Source organism: Rhagoletis pomonella, unplaced genomic scaffold (assembly GCF_013731165.1).
Source record: "Rhagoletis pomonella isolate Grant_MI unplaced genomic scaffold, Rhpom_1.0 Rhpom_scaffold_00001, whole genome shotgun sequence".
Lineage (NCBI taxonomy): Eukaryota > Metazoa > Arthropoda > Insecta > Diptera > Tephritidae > Rhagoletis > Rhagoletis pomonella.
In genome coordinates, this window is record NW_023458555.1 from 82,716,591 (window position 1) to 82,738,991 (window position 22,401).

Sequence of the window (22,401 nt, forward strand, 5' to 3'; positions counted from 1 at the left end):
GTTTGTTGTACAATAAAGTTAATTGTACTACAATTTGGTCATCGTTACCATTTATTTAACAATCCAGCGATACGAACCGAGAGATTTGGGAAATCCGGACGAGGTTTAAGGATAATCGTAAAAATAGGTATTTAGTCCTAAAAATAGAGTATAACTTATAAATATTATTCATTAAGTATATCTGGCCATAAACCAGCATTTATATTTCTCTATCATTTCTTTAGATATAAAACAATTTTTCTAAAATAAAGTATGCAATTTGTGCCCTTTTTGAAAAAAAATCATGGAACTTATTTCAAAACTAGTGGTCAGCAAGAAGCCCATTTTATATTTTTTTAAATTCACACGGCATGAAAAATTCAGTCTACTTATATTAAAAATACGTAGGAATGACAGCATAATAGACATTGTGGGTGTTGAAGGTTCTTTGAACTATAAACTGTAGTTCTTATATAGAGTCGCACTATTTTGTGTTTGAATCGTAGAAAACTCACGCAAACACCAATCGAAGAAAAATACACCACTTTTTGCTTTGGGGATTTTTTGTCAATTTCCTACAAAAAATGTGGCAAGCGTATTCTAAAATTACGAAGAAAAACAATCAACAGCCGAGCGTGATGTTACCTTGGTGAAATATGCAAGCAGACTGAATCGAAGTTCGCTGCTATGCTTCTGTATACGTATACGAACTGCGGCGCTGTCGTTGCTCGCGAGCAAAAATTGCCCAGCTCTGCTTTAGAGCTTTAAATTTGATCAAAAGTTGCGAAAATTCAACAAATTTCCAAAAATTATCAAAATTTCAAGCTTTTTAATCAAGTTGCTCCAAATTCTGCGTTGATTTTTGAGAATTTTTTGGTTAAGCGTGTTTCGCATTTTCTTCCATACAAAGTATGTTCTAAAAGTTTTCTATAGCAAAAGAAATTATGAAAAATCAACGCGAATTTTGAGCAACTTGAAACTTGCCCTTTTTATACTAAAATTGGACGGGTTTTAATACCCAAATTTTCTAAACATTTTGATTAAAAAACTTGAAATTTTGATAATTTTTTGAACTTTGATGAATTTTCGCAAGTTTTTCACAAATTTTGAAGTTTTGATTTATTTGGTTTACGGTACTGAATGAACCATGTTTTTATAAATAAATAATCAAAATTCAAAAACTGGCATAAATATGAACATGGCATTACTGTCTCTAATCGAGCTATCTAATCAGAATTTTGAGAGCATTTTTAGGTATCTACAAAGCCCATTCAATTTCTGTATAAAAACGTACAAGTTTCAAGTTGGTCAAAAGTCGTGTTGATTGTTCATAATTTATTTTACGGACGGTGTTGTGCATTTTCTTCAATATAGAAAACCTTTTTTGTTTCAATATAAAAAAAAAATTCTCAAAAATAACGCAAATTTTGAGCAATTTGATGGGCTGTAAACCTGCATCCCCAAAACAACACCTTCAGAAAATGGAATTATGAAAAATCAACGCGAATTTTGAGCAACTTGCAATTTGCCATTTTTTTCCAAAAATAGAAGCTAACTAACAAACAAAAAACAACAACCACAATAACCACGTGATCAAGTCTAAATAGCAGCAGAATAGCTGCCCTAGATTGTAGTTGGGGTTGGCATATGAAAAAGTGGAAACAGCGACAACAGTTTCTAGGGCGAAACATAGCGCAGTGGGTAGACCATTGACTTCGTACGCTGGGCTCGCTGTGTCGAATCCCAGTCAAGAAGTCTAGTAATATGTAGTTATCACCGAAATAGCAGCTGTAACTTCTGTTTTTTCCACAATAATTTTACATATAAAAAGACCTCAAGCTCAATAACCAACAATTTTTAAGAAAAAATCAAAACCGACTTTAATTCTCATATACAAATTTAAGAATACCATTCATTTCTTCATGGTCCGATGATCGAATCTCAACCAAATTAATATGGGACCACCTCTGACGTACCACCGTTCCTTTAAAAAAGAATTATAGAAATCCGCTAACGTGTTCCAAAGTTATGCGATAACAAACATAAAATATATATATATTCCGACGAAAGGATAGCCTCCTCCTTTTCAATTATATAAATCGGTTAACGTGGTCCAACGTTATGCGGTAACATACATAAAAAAATATTGCGACGAATTGATAACCTCCTCCTTTTTTTTGAAGCCGGTTAAAAAATGCAAAAATAATAAATATAAAAGTAATTTTTAAACAAAAAACAAAACCGACTTAAATTCTCATATAAAAATTTAAAATTATCGTACATTTCTTCATGATCCGATGATCGGATCTAAACCAAATTAATATGGCACACCTGTGAGGTAACACCTTTCCTTTAAAAAAAGAATTATAGAAATCGGTTAACGTGGACGATATATGCGAAAAAAAAATATTCGGACGAATTGATAATCCTTCTCCTTTTGTGAAGTTGGTTAAAAATATGGTAGCTACACTCCGTGTCATAATTAGGAGTGTTCGCTATGCAAAAAATTTGTACAAGTTGGTACCAATTGTTACCAAATCGTGTTCGTTTAGCCAAAAATCCAGTAAAATTTGCAAGGAGAGAGCACAATTTTGACATTTCATTTGGAGGGGAAGTTGCAAATTCGTGCTGGGAAAATTTTTGCCAGTAAGAATTTGCAAGCAGGATTGTGGCACACGGTTGCATTTTTGTAAAAATTTTGTTTATTTATTTATTTATTTACAAGAGAAACAATTATTAATAATTGTTGCACTTAGTTTGTCAAAAATTAATTTAAATCAACAAGTTGGTTAAATTTAAAATTTAACAATCTTGTTGCGATTTACTAATGAAAGAAGTATGTAAATATTTGTTTATTCTATTAATTTAATTAATTCCAAACATTTAAAAGGTACTCAGTATCGACACCTCTGTCGATATAGGAAATCCGACAGTGACTTCCACAAAGAAATTGAAGCGTATGTTGAAGAAAGTCAGAATAATAAGAAATATACGTATAGGTCATGTTTTGTTTTCCACCTGAAATAATTTAAAAAATGTATTATGCTCGAAATGCAACCGTGGACGCCAGCTGGCAGTGAAGCTTGCAAATGTTTGCTAATTCCTATTCGCGCAAAACTTAGTAAATTTCTCTCTTTGGGAGAGTAAGGTACCTTATTTTGTTACTGGCTAATTCTTACTGGCAGTTGCATAGCGAACACTCCTATTACACTGTGAGACATATGGTAGGGGTCAGTGATCGGGAAGGGTTCAAACTACCGGGGAAAGTTATATCGGTAAAAAAGAAGTTATACGTGTCCCGGCATTTCGCTGGGCAAAAAATATTTTTTTTCTTCATACATTTTGCTACGAATCGTAGAAATAGTATGCTGCAATCCGAATCGTATTTTCGAACTTTCGAAATTCGTAACAATGGCATGCCTAAAAACGAACGAGTAAGCTTTTTTTTGTACGAAAACAATTCTGTGTCGGAGGGGAAATAAAAGTTGTAAATCGATGTGTGTTTGCAAGAAATATTGGGTGTTCATTTAAACAGATAAATTTGCCTTTCGCATATACGTATATTTTTATCCACAGCTTTATATAAACGAGCAAACAAGAATATTTGTTGCCCCTTATCGAGAAACTTGGGTCCGGTTTAGTTAATGTACAACGATTTTCGGTTGTTGTGTCCAATCAAAGGATTCACATTTTATTTAAGATAAATGTTTCAAATTTCCTACCACTAGCTTATTAATAAACTCGGTTTGCACTATGCACTTTTTTGCAAATTCCGATGTGGGTTCTGCGCAAAAATACTGTGGACGGCGTAGCCGGAGTGATATGCACAAGAAATGTTGTATACCTTTGACATGCGGAAGCCCCTCTTCTCCGGCATCACAGAAAGGAGAATTCTACTTAGTAAGGGTTATAATCCCTAAGCGCGGCCGAAGGCAGAAGCAAATGCAACAGGTGCTTGATAAACCCCTGGACTTCGTCCGTCAGTTCATATAGATGCCTCCTGACGTGCCTAGGCGAGGGCTCCTCTGCAAGCAGCTGTCTGTTTGGGTGGCCACTTCTGTGGCTCCCGATCAGGAACTGCTTGCAGAGCATTATGTTGTGCTCCTTTACGGGGAGCATTTGCGTCTCGCCGTGAAGATGGTGTTCGGGCGACATCAGGAGGCATCCTGTCGCTGTCCTAAGTGCGGTGTTCTGTGCAGTCTGTAGCTTCGTCCACTGCGTCCTATTAGTCACCGGCGACCACACTGGCGCTGCATAGTTTAGAACCGGCCGGCCAATCGCCTTGTATGTTGCCAACAACGTTTCTTTGTCTTTGCCCCAAGTACTGCCGGCTAGCGACTTGAGGACCTTGTTGCGGCTCTGTACTTTATTGACAGTAGCGGTTGCGTGCGCAGAGAAGGAGAGCAGGCTGTCGAATGTTACTCCGAGTATTTTGGGGTTATTCACCGTCGGAATTGGTGTGTCATCGACGTGAATTCACAGCGGTAGCCTGACCTCCTTCGTCCATGTTGTGAACAGGGTCGCAGAGGATTTCGTAGGGGAGAGGGCTAGCCACTTTGCAGTGAAGAAGCGAGAAAGTTCGGAGATACCCGTTTACTTTCGAACACAGGTCATCAATTCCATTCCCAGTCGCCATGATCGAGCAATCGTCGGCATAAGAGACAATCCAGACTCCCTCTGGTGGTTGAAGGAGCTTTGAAATGTTAAAGTTAAACAGTAGCGGGGAAAGGACACCACCCTGTGGAACCCCCTGTTTTATTTTCCTCTGTTTGCTCGTTTTGTCTCTAAACATTACCGACGAGTGTCGACCACTCAGATAATTTGCCGACCACCGTTTGAGCCTCTGTGGGAGAGAGGAGGCCCCTATACCGTCTAGTAGCGTGGAATGTCAGACGGTGTCAAACGCCTTTGACAAGTCCAACGCTAATTGAATCGTTCTCTCACAGGGACGGTTTCGGTTAAGGCCACGAGTGATCTGAGTGTTTATGGCGTTAAGTGCTGTTGTTGTACTGTGCACTTTACGGAAACCATGCTGATGCTTCGCTGGGGTCAAGTGGTTTGTGAAGTACGGGAGTAGCAAGGCCTCGAGTGTCTTCGCTACCGGGGAAAGAAGTGTTATCGGACGATAAGAATCTCCTTTGTTGGCAGGTTTCCCCGGTTTGAGCAGTGGGACCACTCTCCCCACCTTCCAGATGTATGGGATGATGAGAGTGGCCATAGACAAGTTGAGGACCTCCGTTAGGTATGCTACCCCCGCAGGACCCAAATTTTGCAGCATCATCATGCATATTCCGTCGGGACCCATGGCTTTGGAGGCTTTCGCCTTCCCGATGGCCACCTGAACTTCACCGCAAGTGAAAGCAAGGGGGCACAGGTTGTGGATTTTTCATTTTTCGTAGCGTAGCTACGAATTACGAATTACGAAAATTCGGGTTCTAGAATAAGGGGGCGAATAAATCTAAGTTTCACACTCTGTGCCATATTTAAAAAAATTCAACAAACTTTCGTAAAAATATCGAGCTTTTTAATACGATTTCTTAGGAAGATTTTCAGCATGAAGTTTTTTAGCCCACTCAATTTAAGTATAATAATGTGCAGCTTAGAAATAGCTACACCTTCAAACAAAAATAATTCCAGAAATCAACGGTAAGCCCTAGCTATTTCAAACTTGCACTTTATTATACTAACATTGAGTGGGCTACAAAACTGCACAGTCAAAATCTGTCTAATAAATCTAATTAAACCCCTTTACGAAAGTTTGTTGAATTTTTCAGAAATATTTCACATAAGGATTTATTTAGGTCTTTGTTAAAGAATAAATTTTATTTTTATAAGGACATAACTAAAATAAATAGCATAAATCGAAGACACTGGAGGTAGCGAAGACACTAAAGGGCTTGCTACTCCCGCATTACTGGAACCACCTGGCCCCAGCGATGTATCAGCATGGGTTCCGTAAAGTGCACTAAAGCGCTAAACAATCAGATAACACCTGCCCTAAACTGCAACCGCCCCTGTGAGAGAACCGTTCCAGTATCGTTGGATCTGTCAGACACTTGCTTGCAGCGGAGCCCTCGCCATGGCACTTCAGAAGGCATCTACACGAACTGACGGCCGGAGTCCATAGGTTCACAAAGCAACCTCTGGACCAGATAGCATATCAACAGGCCTTGAATGGCATTCACTGGTAGTCCCACCCCTATTGCGAGTGTCGACTAGTAGTAGATAAACGACTATTATTCGATTATCGCTTTCCATGGTATTGCGAATGTGGATTTCCCGTACAATAAGCGACTGTGAAAAGTTTTTAGTTGTTGTTGTAGCGACTACAAGAACCCCGCCCAGGTCGGTTAATATCTCAGTCGTTGTTGTCAAGTTCCACTAACGGCAGCCCTAAGAAGCGTACAGCCTGTTGTTGTTGTAGCGGCTACTAAGCCCCGCTCGGGTCAGTTCATCCGTCAACGTTGTCGTCCATTTCAGCTAGGGGGAGGCCAAGGAATTGTGCGACTTCCACCGGAGCTGTCCATAGGGACAGGGACGTCAGCTGAGTGGGGTTCTCAGGGCATGTGAAGAGGTGCCGAGAGTCTAGTGGCGACTCTCCACATTCCGGGCATTGGTTAGACACATCCTCATTGATTCTGCTCAGGCAAGAGTTTAGCCTGCTGCCATAGCCAGAGCGAAGTTGGGCTATTGTAGTGCGGGTCTCCCGAGGCAGACAAAGTTCTGTCCCGTCCACGTCCGGTGGTTGTGTGCCTAGAACGGCATTCACAGGGCGGGAGTCTACATAACTCGAGACTGATCCCCTGTGAATACCGTTCAGGGCCCGTCGGTAAGTTGACGGGTCCAGAGGTTGTTTAATAAACCTCTGGACTTCGTCCGTCAGTTCGTAGAGATGCATCCTGACGTGCCTTGGCGAGGGCTCTTCTGCAAGCAGCTGTGTTTTGGGATGACCATGTCTGTGGGTCCCCACAAGGAACTTCTTGCAGAGCATTGTATTATGCTCCTTGACTGGGAGCATCTGGGATTCGTTGTGTAGGTGGTGTTGGGGCGTCATCAGGAGGCATCCGGTCGCTGTTCATAGTGCCGTGTTCTGGCAAGTCTGTAGTTTCATCCACTGCATAGGCATAGTTTAGAACCGGCCGGCCAATCGCCTTGTATGTTGCCAACAACGTTTCTTTTTCTTTGCCCCAAGTGCTGCCGGACAGCGACTTGAGGACATTGTTGCGGTTCTGTACTTTGCTGACAATTGCGGTTGTATGCACCGAGAAGCAGAGCAGACTGTCGAAGGTAACTCCGAGAATTTTCGGGTTATTCACCGTCGGTATTGTTGAGCCATCAACGTGAATACCCAGTTACGGTCTGACCTCCTTCGTCCAGGTGTAAATAGGGTTGCCGAGGATTTCGCAGGGGATAGGGCAAGGCTCCTTGCAGTCTAGAAGCGAGAAAGTTCGGCGAGATAACCGTTTACTTTCGAGCACAACTCATCAATTCCATTCCCAGACGCCATGATCGAACAATCGTCAGCATAGGAGACAATATTGACACCCTTTGGTGGTTGAGGAAGCTTTGAAATGTAATAATTAAACAATAGTGGAGACAGGAAACCATCCTGTGGTACCCCTGTTTAATTTTACGTGGCTTGCTGGTTTTGTCTCAGAAAATTACTGACGAGTGTCGGCGACTCAGGTAATTCGCCGACCACCGTTTGAGTCCCTGTGGGAGTGAGGAGGCCTCTATATTTTCTAGTAGCGTTGAATGACTGACAGTGTCGAACGCCTTGGACAGGTCCTACGCTACTAGAATAGTTCTCTCACAGGGGCGGTTTCGTTTAAGGCCACGAGTTATCTGAGTGTTTATGGCGTTAAGTGTTGTTGTTGTGCTATGCACTTTACGGAACCCATGCTGATGCTTCGCTGGGGTCAGTTGGTTCGTACAGTACGGGAGTAGCAGGGCCCTTAGTGTCTTCGCTACCGGGGAGGGTTATCGGGCGATAAGACTCTCCTTTGTTGGCTGGTTTTCCCGGTTTGAGCAGTGGGACCACTCTCCCCGTCTTCTAGATGTCTGGAATGACGAGAGTGGCCATAGACAGGTTGAGGACCTCCTTAGGTACACTACTCCCGCAGGACCCAAATTTTTCAGCATCAACATGCATATTCCGTCGGGTCCAATGGCTTTGGAGGCTTCGCCTTCCCGATGGCTCCCCTTACCTCACCGCTGGTGAAAACAAGGGGCGCACTGGGTTTTGGCATTTTGTTGTTGTTGTTGTTGTTGTTGCTGTTGTTGTTGTTGTTGTTGTTGTTGCTGTTGTTGTTGTTGTTGTTGTTGTTGTTGTTGTTGTTGTTGTTGTTGTTGTAGCTGCATACAAGTTCCCCAAAGAGTTTTTGGGGAGTGTTGCTGGAGTGACAGTCCTTGGTCAAATATAAATCTGGGTCGTTCCGGTTACGTAGACCCGACTGTCGTGGGAACGTTTGGCATTTTGTGCAGCCTTCTGGTCACTCGACGATTGGCTTTATCCACCGGAGGATGCAGAATGAACTGCCAGCTAAAATAACTCGCGCATCGCTCCGGGTCCGACAAATCGTGGTCACCAAAGTCTATTTCGACTCTGTCGTCACGCTTCGCCGGGTTGGACAACGACCTCACGGTTGACCAAAGCCTGCTCACACCAGAGGCGAAGTTGCAGGTCGTCAAATGCTCTTTCCATTTCTTCCGCTTATGTACTTTCACAAGTTGCCGAATCTCCGAATGGAGATCCCTGATACGGGGATTTCCGGGATCGGCCTGACGAAGGTTGTCGCTCTCATCGGTTAGAACAGCCGCTTCAGCAGAAAAGTTCGTACGTGGATCCTTAATACATCCTGCTGGGATGAAGCGAGCTACAGCAGCAGTGACAACCTTGCGGAATTTACGTTCACCTACGTGAACGTCGGTAAGTATGGGCAGTGCAGTGAAGGCGCCTTCAGTAACATACGCGAAGCCTTTCCAGTCAGCTTTGGAAAAGTTGATATAGGTCCGGTGATCCACGGAAGCAAAGTCGGCAGGTTTATCAATCGAGATGACTCTGGACAGATGGTCTGATGCTAGGGTCAGCATAGGTCACCATGATACGCTGTTTATCAGACCAGCGCTGACAATTGTTAGATCTGGCGAGCTGCAGCAGCTGCCCATAATCCTGGTGGGTGCGTCGTCGTTCATTGTGCAGAATGTCGAATCGTCTATCTGCTCAGGCAGATGTATTTCCCTACGATCATTTGACAGGGTTGAGTGCCAAAGATCGTGGTGCGCGTTAAAGTCACCAACTACCATACGGTTTTCACCTCTGAGTAGCGCACCTATTTCAGGGTGTTATCCTGCCGGGCAGCTGGTGACAGGGGGTATGTATACGTTAAATATTTCGAGCTCAACATCGCCTGACTGGATAGCAATACCCTGACAATCTAGGATAGTATCCTTGTGGTCGATGTCTGCTTCAATAAGACGATACTTCACGGTGTGGTGCGTGATGAACGCTAAACCTCCACCATTGTCTCGCTCGCGATCTCGACGCTGCACTTTGTATCCGGCGCAATACAACAAGGATGAATTGCCGTGCAACTTCGTCTCTTGGACCGCATCTATTAATATTCCATGCCCTCCCGTAAAGACAGTTATCTCCTCGATCTTACTCTGGAGTCCGTTACAGTTAAATTGTAGCACCTTTGTGTGCCTTGGGAGACCAATTGCTATGTGTAGAGTTAAGGAGTTGTGTTGCCTGCCGGCTCCCTGCTGTATGTGCTGCAAAATGGGGTGCTGCCTTGTGGTGGTGGTTGCCGGTGTCGCGGCGGAGGTATGCGACTGGGCAGCACATCAGGGGCCCACATAGTCACTCGTTCAATCTCGCGTGTTGCGAAGTCCTGAGCATGCCCTAAAGAGACACCAGCCAAGGCAGGAGTTGCACTTGACTGATGTCACGTTACGGTATATTCTGGACTGACAACCAGAGCAGATTGTCGGAGGGACTAGGAGATGCCGGCGGAGGTGTGTGGGTGCTATTGTGTTCGTTTGCGGCACTGGACCTGACCGAGGTGGAGTTTGTATGCAGTCGTCTCTGGCATACGCAGCAGATGTATATTTCTGGCCCTGGGTTTGACTTTCTGCCAGCCCTGAGCAGAAGAATACGGAGCACATGTAGCCCCATTATCGAACAACGTTGGATTGATTTCGCCGACCTAAACGGCGTTAGATCGCCGAAACAACAGCCCTTGGTCGGGTAAAACCCGACTCGCTCCGGTACGTAGAACCGGCTGTCGTGGGAATGAAGCGTGCAGCCTCGATAGCTCGGTCCACAGGGACAAAGGCGTTAGGGTTGTCGGGTTTTCCGGGCATACGAAGAGATGTTTCGAGTCATGAGGTGTCACTCCGCATGCCGAACCCTCATTTGCTACATCTGCGTTCAGTCTGCTCAGGTTGGTAGTGGTTGTGCGCCTAGAACGGCAGTCACAGGTCTAGAGTCTACATAACTCGAGACTGACTCCCTGTGAATGCCGCTCAGGGCCTGTCGATAAGCTGACGGGTCCAGAGGTTGTTTAATGAACCTCTGGCCTTCGTCCGTCAGTTCGTAGATATGCCTCCTGACGTGCCTGGGCGAGGGCTCTTCTGCAAGCAGCTGCCCATTTGGGTGACCACGTCTATGGCTCCCAACAAGGAACTGCTTGCAGTGCATTGTATTAAGCTCCTTGATCGGGAGCAATTTTGACTCTTCGTGTAGGTGGTGTTCAGGCGACATCAGAAGGCATCCAGTCGCTGTCCGTAGCGCGGTGTTTTGCGTCGTCTGCAGCTTCATCCACTGCGTCCTACTAGTCCTCGGCGACCACACTGGTGCTGCGTAATTTAAAAAGTATTCGATAATCCAATAATAGTCGTTTATCTACTACTACGCGACACTCGCAATAGTGGTGTCGGTCTCAAGTTACATGGGCTCCCGTCCTGTGAATGCATACAATGCAATGTTTTGGGCATACAACCACCTGACGTGGACGACGCAGACACCCCTATTCTGCAACTCTTTCGTATTCGGATTTTGCTACGCATCGTAGAAATAGTGTGCTGTAATCCGAATCGTATTTTTGAACTTTCGAAATTCGTAACAATGGCATGCTTACAAACGAACGAGTGAGCTTTTTTGCGCAATTTTGTACGAAAACAAGTCTGTGTCGGAGGCGAAATAAACGATGTAAAACGATGTGTGTTTGCAAGAAATATTGTTGGTGTTCATTTAAACAGATAAATTTACCTTTCGCATATACGTATATTTTTATCCACTGCTTTAATAAACGACCAAAAAAGAATCTTTGTTGCTTGGGTCCGGTTTAGTTATTTTTACAATGATTTTCGGTTGTTGTGTCCAAACGCATAGACCGAATCCAAAAACTTTAAGATACATGTGTAATTAAAGGATTCACATTTTATTTAAGATATGTAAATGTTTCGAATTTCCTACCACTAGCTTATTAATAAACTCGGTTTGCACTATGCACTTTTTTGCAAATTTCGACGTGGGTTCTGCGCAAAAATACTGTGGACGGCGTAGCCGGAGTGATATGCACAAGAAATGTTGTATACCTTTGACATGCGGAAGCCCCTTTTCTCCGGCATCACAGAAAGGAGAATTCTACTTAGTAAGGGTTATAATCCCTAAGCGCGGCCGAAGGCAGAAGCAAGCGCAACAGGTGGTGGACCTAACAAAGTGCATGTTTTCAATGGCTTGGAAGAAGCTTTTATTGCATTAACTGGATTGAGAACCAGGGCTTCAGCAGGAGTTCTGGCTTTGGTTCTACAATTCAACCAGAAGCGACAAAGATGCGCTCATGGTTACTATGCCCGACAGCTCCGCATACCTTTGTGAATCCATTGCCATAGCGCCCTCTTACTCTGCTGCTATAATTGCAAATGCATCAGAATCCATAATTTTCCTCAATATATGTAAAATTAACCAATTTTACAATAAACAAGTACATGATGAGTGTTTTTTTTTTTTAAATTCCTTTCCACTTTGTTTTCCTTCATTCAGCTATCTTCGAAAAACAACTGATAGCTGGCAATGCTGCAAATGTTTCCGCAAGAGTTGCAGCATGTGGATTTTTCGTTTTTCGTAGCGTAGTTACGAATTACGAATTACGAAAATTCGGGTTCTAGAATAAGGGGGAGAGCTTCGTATGCGTCGGGGGACTCGGAGCACAATAGCACAACTTCGCTCTGGTTACTGCAGCAGGTTAAACTCGTACCTGAGCAGTTTAGATGCAGATGTGCCCAAATCCGACATCTCTTCCCATGCCCACTAAACCCCACTCAACTAACGCCTCTTTGGACGGACCCTATAGACTTGCGACTCCCGTTAGTGGAGCTTGATGACGACGATTGAGGTACTAGCCGATCTGGGCGGGGTTGTTGTAGTCGCCACAATAATAATAACAACCACAAGATAAAATGTTAACGAGCCTGTCAGACGTGGCAATGCAATATATGTCCAAAAGGCTCTCAAATTGAGAAATTTCAGAAAGCAGTTGCATGAGCAGTCACACCTTGCATATAAAGTGCCTTTCGAAAGAGGTTTTTTATTTCCGAGATTGCTAGTGCAGCACGAGCAAGTGGAAATATATTTCCGAAATCGATTTGCGCTCTCTCAATTGCAGTCACATCTGGCAACTTTTATTTCTGAAACTGATTTCCGAAATGTGACAGAAAGGTCTTTCTGGTTGTTCATACATCGAAGTAAAATTTCTCTTTCTCAATTTGATAACGAATGATGGAAATATTGCCAATCTGACACGCTCATTAAAACTTGTCAATATGTGGTGTGCTTATAATTATGACACGTGGTATATATTGGGTGGGGTACCATAAAGGTCACTATCTGCTTAATTGTCAGGCTGTTAATATAGCGAAGTGCTAGGCCTTTTTTTGCGTTTGTTTTGTACAAGGAGAAAATTTAGTTACTTGCGAATACTGGAATAGTTGCTGAATATTTCTTCGGAAAAAAGACCATCTGATGGATCTATTATCACACTGCTATTATCTCCATGAAATCCATTATCCAATAATGATATTAAATCTTCTGGAACATAGTTGTCTCCAGCGTCCTCAGTGTCTTCTGCTTCTTCGTCGTCTCGAGAAAGCAAATTGTTAACTGCCAAATTAACGTCCAAGTTAGTCCTCTAAAATACCAAATATGCTTATTTTTCTTTAGCATAAATATAAATACAAGAACATACCTGCAATTCTCGTATTATGAGATTTCTGCTTTTACCCTGAAGAACTACTTCCGCTTGTGATATTAATTCTTCAGGAACATAAGTTGCTGGTACAGTCACAATCGGACGGCTCGAGCCGCCACCGCCTATGATTACACCAGTGCTACGTGAGCCGGAACTCTGGCTTCCAGACCCAGATCTTCCAGTTGTGCGCATAAGTCGGGCTCTAGAACGTGCAAGTTGTCTTGACGACGATGTGGCAGCATTTTTTGAATTGTTAGAAACATTCGAGATATTGTTTGAGGGGCTGAAAATTAAAAGAAAAACAATTTAGTTAACTTTTAGTAGACTTTTGACAATACTCACTTTTTGTTGTTATCGATCCTATTTAAATCAATACGCTCTGAATTAATTGAAAAAGCTGCTCGAAATGCCTTTCCATCTTCCAAAAGTACTCCGATGTGACTTGGACCGATCACAATTTCCTTAACTGGTGTTTTAAGTTGTTCAAATACTCTCAGCGTGCCAACACCAAACCTGTTAATTTTGTCAGATACTTCTCGAAGCCTGTGGCAAATAAAATGTAAAAAAATTAAGAATTTAAGAATTCCAGGATAATTAAATGTATAAGAATTTCGCTATACCAAATTGACTATGGGACAATACTTTGAAATGTTTACTCGAGCAAAACCTCTTTTGTTTGGGACTAGAGAATGACTGGACATAAAAGTTCGGTTCGGAGTGGTTAAGCATCGGACAAAAACTGGCTAATAACGCTGTGCTCGAATCGGGAATTTTTTCTTAAACACCGATGAGTCACAATAATAATATGTGACCTGGTCTACGGAAAGGGGGCTTAGGTGTCAAAAAATCAATTTTCACTTTTTGGTTGATTCGTATGGAAGATGAGATGCTTTTTCACGTGGTGAAAAGCAGAAAATCCTAACTTGCTTAGAAGTGTACTAAAAATGTAGAGAAAGAAGAGTAAAAATACGACAAAATATAATTTATTGGTAATGAACAAAATACATTGAATTATAAGCTATAGACATGATTATACACTAGAAAAACGTATTATGGGCCAAAAATAATAATGCTGAGTAGTTTATGTATTTTTCTTTGTTGTCGTTTTCCTTGAGATCTTTTTACGTATTGATCCTGAGGAAGATGGACCTGGTTCCTCGTCTGGTTTGAGAACATCTTCACTAGTTTTTGCCTTCCGTTTCTTCGATGGCAAATCTTTCGGCAATGGAGCCACAATATCTACTTTAGATATATCCGAAACTAAGCTGCGAATATTGTGATAGATGTACCACTGACGATGTGACTTAGTATCACTAAATCAAGTTCATTTTTCGACATCTCTAAACAATTGTTCCGCGTACTCTCGATCATTTCCCGTGGTATCAGTGTATGGCATTCATTATTACAACAATCTTTTGACAGAAATTTTGTTACCAGCTCCTCCTCCTTTACATCAACAACATACAGGTCCATCTTAACAAAAGTTTGTTCGGTATCATCTTCTGCCTGAGATACACATACTTCGTCTTCATCATCATCGCTCTCTTCATAGTTTTCATCATCGTTTTCATCATCCTTTTCATGGAAATATTGTCCGTATACGGCACTGAACTCCTCATCAACACTCATGTTTCATTTCATGCGAAATGCGAAGACGATAATCAACAGAAACAGTAAACGTCACTTCTTCAGTGTTACTTTTTTAAATGTTCCACACTAGCAACTTACACGATGAACTCTAATAATATTCCGACAACAACACTTACTGGACCAACAACAACACTTACTGGACCAACAACAACACTTACTGGACGTCCGGCGCGGAGAACAATTAACGAGATAATGAGAAACTGACGAAACGAGTTGCTTACTTTTAACAGCTTTTTCACAAACTAGTTTTCGCACGTAAGCTCCCTTTTCGTAGACCAGGTCACATATAATAATAATAATAACAGATTGAACCCGCAACTGAGGTAGGGCGTTTTAGAACTGGATTTTGAAAGAGGGTGTTCTTTAAAAGTTTACTGAGATAGGGCGTTTTCGAACTGGCTACCGAGATAGGTCGATCTTCCACTCAGCAGTCGATATACAGTATCGGTCATATCAATAGCACCAATATTTCCAAGTTGTTGTTGTTGTTGTATCAGCATACGTTCCCCAAAGGGATTTTAGGGAGTGTTGCTGGAGTGACAGTCCTTGGCCAGATATAAATCCCGACTGTCGTGGGAACGAACATTTCCAAGTGATATTGTGTTGGTGTAAAATACAGTTCATTCTCTAGCAAAAGCCATATAAACCCATCGTTTAGGCTATGCAGGAAACTAAGAAAAAATTCAACAAATTTTCATCTAAATTTCAAACTGGTTTCTCGAAGTGTTAGAATTTCTTTGAATATTCGAATGCAAGTCGTTTTTCGAGAGCCAAATCGTATCGAAAATTCACGCCATTGCCTAAAATTTCCAGCACTGTATAGTTTTCGACGATTTTCGTCGTTTACTTATTTCGGCACGACAGTAGACAATGCCAATGTTGTCAAGTCGTACAACTTAGCCTATTTTAGTACTTACGCAATGAGGCTGATAGTTTTATAACATATTAAATTTTTTGAAAAGGAGATGCTATTGATAAGACCGTAACTGTATATGCATATTGAATTTTTACTATACCTAAAATGGGCTACCGCTGTGGTGGAGTGGTTAGCAGTGTGCGCTACCCAGGGTTGGCAATGTTTTAAACACTTGTTTTTTAAAACATGTTTAAAACATATATACTTGTAAAAAACATCAATCGTATAATGAATAGTTATTGTACCTTTCAAGTTTTATTTGCAACATAATACCCATTATCGTATTGAAACTTGTTTAAATATAGGTGATTTTTTCCTATTGTTTTAATCAAGGTTTTAAGCACTTTACGTTTCTTAGTATACAGTTAGAAAATGCTCATGAAATTTTTATATTTCACTCTAGAAATATATTACCTATGTACCAAATAATTGGTTAATCAACCTGAGACCATTTCAAATTTAAATGAGCTGAAAAAGTATTACCAGCTTCAGTTATCAAGGCAATGAACAGTGGCGATCAAAAATTAGTGAATGTATGACATCTTATTATTTACAGTAACATAACTTTTTTAATAAGCAGATTGCTTTGAAATTTTCTGCAATTGCCAATCCCCTCCTGACCACAGCCTAAAATTTTAAGATCTGGACTTTGAGCTGGCCAATGGATTAGGGGAAAATCTTGCTCAAGCAGCCGGCGGTGTCGAATCTTCTCAGAATGCTTTGGATCCCCATTCTGCTGGCAAACAACTCCTTCCTCAGGGTATGCGCTTTCCCATATTTATTTATTTATGTCGAGTCTATGATTTACAAAATCTTAGACTAAATAACAACATTTAATAAATAAAAATTTGCGAATAGAGTAAATGTTTTTTTTTTTTAATTCTATGCGATTAGCGAATATGTTGACATTATTGTCTTTACATAAAGCATTGAACTCACTCATTACCCTAATAACTGGTTGATTTAGCGCATATTTGGTTATACAAAAATCAATCGCTAACAAATCATGTTGACGAAGAATTCTCATTGGAGCATTGAGTTTAATGAGATCTAAAAGGGCAGGGCAGTCAATTGCTCCACTCAAAGCATTATGTAAGAACATTAGGCCAGAAATAATCCGTCTATTGCGAACTGTATGTAAGCTTATAAGTTTTCAACGCGAAATATATGGAGCAGAAGGGTTTTCAAACCTAATTTGAGCTAGACCGAATTTTACGCCCTTATTCTAGAACCCGAATTTTCGTAATTCGTAATTCGTGGCTACGCTACGAAAAATGAAAAATCCACAGGCTGCAACCCTTGCGGAAACATGTGCAGCATTGCCAGCTATGAGTTGTTTTTCGAAGATAGCTGAATGAAGGAAAACAAAGTGGAAAGGAATTAAAAAAACACTCATCATGTGCTTGTTTATTGTAAAATTGGTTAATTTTACATATTTTGAGGAAAATTATGGATTCTGATGTATTTGCAATTATAGCAGCAGAGTAGGGCGCTATGGCAATGGATTCACAAACGTATGCGGAGCTGTCGGGCATAGTAACGGGCGCATCTATGTCCGCTTTTGGTTGAATTGTTGAACCATAAGCCAGAACTCCTCCTATGCCTGAAGCTCTGGTTCTCAATCCAGTTAATGCAATAACACCTTTTTCCAAGCCATTGAAAACATGCACTATGTTAGGTCCACCACCTGTTGCGCTTGCTTCTGCCTTCGGCCGCGCTTAAGGATTATAACCCTTACTAAGTAGAACTTTCCTTTCTGTGTTGCGGGGGGGAGGGGGGGGGGGCTTCCGCATGTCAAAGGTATACAACATTTCATGTGCATATCACTCCGGCTACGCCGTCCACAGTATTTTTGCGCAGAACCCACGTCGAAATTTGCAAAAAAAAAAGTGCATAGTGCAAACAGAGTTTATTAATAAGCTAGTGGTAGGAAATTTTAAACATTTATCTTAAATAAAATGTGAATCCTTTGAAAACATGTGTATGTTAAAGTTTTTGGATTCGGGTTATGCGTTTGGATACAACAACCCAATATCGTTGTATATTAACTAAACCGGACCCAAGTTTCTCGATAAGGGGCAACAAATATTCTTTTTTGCTCGCTTATATAAAACAGTGGATAAAAATATACGTATATGCGAAAGGCAAATTTATCTGTTTAAATGAACACCACCAATATTTCTTGCAAACACACATCGATTTACATCTTTTATTTCGCCTCCGACACAGAATTCTTTTCGTACAAAGTTACGCAAAAAAGCTTGCTCGTGCAGCATACTATTTCTACGATTCGTAGCAAAATCCGGTGGTTAACAGCTTTTCTGAACCCGTTCTATCCTCTTATGGTGAATTTCATAAGTAGGATTCCATATGAGAGAGGCATATTTAAGTTTAGAGCTAACAAAGCCAGAATATAAAATCTTTCTTGTATACGGGTCTTTGAATTGTTCACTATTGCGTTTAATTAATGCTAGAGGAATTCTTTGGAGATAATATAGTTTAAATGTTCAACAAATGTGAAAGACGAATCAAATACAACACCTAAATCCTTAATTTTGGAGCTAGAGTTTTAGACAACATTTCAACTAGTATATGACGACAGCAACGGAGAACGAGACTTACAGTAAGTTACAGAACAACATTTATTTATATTTATTGACAACTTATTATGAAAACACCAATCAAAAAATTTATTAAGCTCAAATTGAAGGACCCGAATATCAGAAGAACGTTCAATTTTTTTTTTTTACTTTTAGGTCGTCTGCGTATAACAATAATTACAATATCTAAAACAAGCACTGGAATCGTTCATGAAAATAACAAAAAACAAAGGACCTAATATGCTGCCTTGCGGAACTCCTGATGTTGCAATATAGGGGTACGAGCTAACACCATCAACAACTTTATTTATTCTATTTGAGAGATAGGACTTGATCCAAGACAGAATACTTGAGTGAAAAGCAAAAAGATTTAGCTTCTTAAGAAGTAGATTGTGGTATACACGTGTACACAAGGTAGATGACATCAACTTGGCAACCAGCTACAAACGACGAAAGACAATAATTTAAACAGTTAAATTACTGACGGTTGAGCTACCCATGTTGACAAGGGGATATTAATTGTTTTATAGCAAAAGAAAGTTTATTACTAATAATATTTTCAAATAATTTTGCAATATTAGGAAGCTTAGAGATAGGGCGATAGTTGGAGATGTCGCTTTTGTTACCTGCTTTAAAAACGGGGGACACAGAAGTGATTTTCCGTTCATCCAGAAAAAGCATTCATTCAGAAAAAGACCTAACTTTAATGATAAATTGAATAGAATAGAAGTAGAAGTGGTTCGGAAATCGGCGAAATGCATTGCTTGAGAAAAAAAATACAATATTTGAAGAACGTCCACTTTTTTGGAATTCGTTAAGCTTCGTATTCCATAAAAAATATCATCTTCAATATTATCAAAATTGTTGAATATGATTGTTATAAAAACAACAAACAAAACACAAATAACTTAAGGACGAGCACACCTAAAAGTTAAACATTCTAATAATAGAAATATTAACTAAAACCAACAACCACATGATCAAGTTTAAATAGCACTGGAATAGCTGCGCTTAATTGTAGTTGGCTTTACAAATGAAATAGTGGAAAAAATCAACAAGAATTGACAAGGGGAACTTAGCACAGTGCGCAGGCAACTGGCTGAGTCAGTGGGATCGTTTATCGATCAAATTATTGTTGCTTTTCCGCAATAAATTTTTCATTAAAAACGGCCTCAAGCTCATTAAAAATTGTTAAATATAACTGTTATAAGGCGATAAAATAACAACAACAAAAAACAAATAAATAAAATTAAGGAATAATGAAATAAATAGTCAAAAATTGTCGATATTTGGGCATTATAAGCACTATATATATCAAATAATGATGCAATGTTATTGAATACTTAACTACTTATGTTATTTGCTGAAAAAACATACACATACATAATTCATTCTGACGCATTGGCAAATATTAGTTGTTGTTGTTGTTGTAGCGGCTACAACAACCCCGCCCAGATCGGTTGGTATCTCAGTCGTTGTCGTCAAGTTCCACTAACGGCAACCCTAGGAAGCGTGCAGCTTCTGTGGGATCTGTCCACAGGGACAGGGCCGTTAGGGTTGTCGGGTTTTCCGGGCATGCGAAGAGATGGTTCGAGTCATGTGGGGTCTCTCCGCATGCCGGACATTCGTTCGGCACATCCTCATTCAGCCTACTCAAGTAGGAGTTTAACCTGCTGCAGTAGCCGGAGCGAAGTTGAGCAAGTGTAGTGCGTGTCTGTCTCGTCAATGTCCGGGGGTGGTATGCCTAGAACGGCATTCACAGGTCTAGAGTCTACATAACTCGAGACTGAGTCCCTGTGAATGCCGTTCAGGGCCTGTCAGTACGCTGTCGGGTCCAGAGGTTGCTTAATGAACCTCTGGACTTCGTCCGTCAGTTCATATAGATGCCTCCTGACGTGCCTAGGCGAAGGCTCCTCTGCAAGCAGCTGTCTGTTTGGGTGGCCACTTCTGTGGCTCCCGATCAGGAACTGCTTGCAGAGCATTATGTTGTGCTCCTTAACTGGGAGCATTTGCGCTTCGCCGTGCAAGTTATGTTCTGGCGACATCAGGAGGCATCCCGTCGCTGTCCTAAGTGCCGTATTTTGTCCCGTCTGTAGCTTCGTCCACTGCGTCCTACTAGTCCCTGGCGACCACACTGGCGCTGCGTAGTTCAAAACCGGCCGGCCTATTGCCTTGTATGTTGCCAGCAACGTTTCTTTGTCTTTGCCCCAAGTACTGCCGGCTAGCGACTTGAGGACCTTGTTGCGGCTCTGTACTTTATTGACAATAGCGGTTGAGTGCGCAGAGAAGGAGAGCAGGCTGTCGAATGTTACTCCGAGTATTTTGGGGTTATTCACCGTCGGAATTGGTGTGTCATCGACGTGAATCCCCAGCGGTAGCCTGACCTCCTTCGTCCAGGTTGTGAACAGGGTCGCGGAGGATTTCGTAGGGGAGAGGGCTAGACACTTTGCAGTGAAGAAGCGAGAAAGTTCGGAGAGATAGCCGTTTACTTTCAAACACAGGTCATCAATTCCATTCCCAGTCGCCATGATCGAGCAGTCGTCGGCATAGGAGACAATCGAGACTCCCTCTGGTGGTTGAGGGAGCTTTGAAATATAAAAGTTAAACAGTAGCGGGGAAAGGACACCACCCTGAGGAACCCCCTGTTTTATTTTACGCTGCTTACTCGTTTTGTCTCTAAATGTTACCGACGAATGTCGACCACTCAGATAATTTGCCGACCACCGTTTGAGCCTCTGTGGGAGAGAGGAGGCCTCTATATCTTCTAGCAGCGTGGAATGGCAGACGGTGTCAAACGCCTTTGACAAGTCCAACGCTAATTGAATCGTTCTCTCACAGGGACGGTTTCGGTTAAGGCCACGAGTGATCTGAGTGTTTATGGCGTTAAGTGCTGTTGTTGTACTGTGCACTTTACGGAAACCATGCTGATGCTTCGCTGGGGTCAAGTGGTTTGTGAAGTACGGGAGTAGCAAGGCCTCGAGTGTCTTCGCTACCGGGGAAAGAAGTGTTATCGGACGATAAGAATCTCCTTTGTTGGCAGGTTTCCCCGGTTTGAGCAGTGGGACCACTCTCCCCACCTTCCAGATGTCTGGGATGATGAGAGTGGCCATTGACAGGTTGAGGACCTCCGTTAGGTACGCTACCCCCGCAGGACCCAAATTTTTCAGCATCAGCATGCATATTCCGTCGGGACCCATGGCTTTGGAGGCTTTCGCCTTCCCGATGGCCACCTGAACTTCACCGCAAGTGAAAGCAAGGGGGGCACAATTTGTTGGCAGTTTGTGCAGCCTTCTTGTCACTCGACGCTTGGCTTTGTCTACCGGAGGATGCAGTATGAACTGCCGGCTAAAATAGCTCGCGCATCTCTCCGGGTCCGACGAAGCATGGTCGCCGAAGGAAATTTCGACTCTGTCGTCGTGCTTCGTCGGATTAGACAATGACCTCTCGGTTGACCAAAGCTTGCTCACACCAGAGGTGAAATTACAAGTCTTCAGGTGCTCCTCCCACTTCTTCCGCTTATGTACGTTCACAAGTTGCCGAATCTCCGCGTTGAGATCCCTGATACGGGGATCTCCGGGATCGGCCTGACGAAGGCTATCACGCTCATCAGCTAGAACAGCCGCTTCGGCAGGGAAGTTTGGACGTGGGTCCGATATACATCCTGCCGGTATGAAGCGAGCTGCAGCAGCAGTGATAGCCCTGCGGAACTTACGTTCACCGAGGTGGACGTCGGTTGGTGTGGGGAGCGCCGCGAAGGTGTTTTCAGTAAACTCCGCGTAACCTTTCCAATCAGCTTTGGAAAAGTTGATATAGGTCCGGTGTTTGGCGGAGGCAAAGTCGGTTGGTTTATCAATCGAGATGACTATGGGTAGATGGTCTGATGCTAGAGTCAGCATAGGTCGCCACGTTATGCTGTTTATCAGACCAGCGCTGACTATTGTGATGTCTGGCGAGCAACTGCAGTTACCCATAATCCTGGTGGGTGCGTCGTCGTTCATTGTGC

The 22,401-nt window shown here is 42.1% G+C and overlaps 1 protein-coding gene across 1 annotated transcript in view; it reads right to left on the minus strand.

Moving 5' to 3' along the window:
• LOC118748146 (E3 ubiquitin-protein ligase hyd) overlaps window positions 1–22,401 on the minus strand; it is a gene marked incomplete in the record, with an annotated part of 830,802 nt that overhangs the window by 757,211 nt on the left and 51,190 nt on the right. The window contains 3 exon segments of the mRNA XM_036482478.1: window positions 12,955–13,172; window positions 13,230–13,515; window positions 13,575–13,775. Of these exon segments, the coding sequence (XP_036338371.1) occupies window positions 12,955–13,172; window positions 13,230–13,515; window positions 13,575–13,775 (705 nt within the window).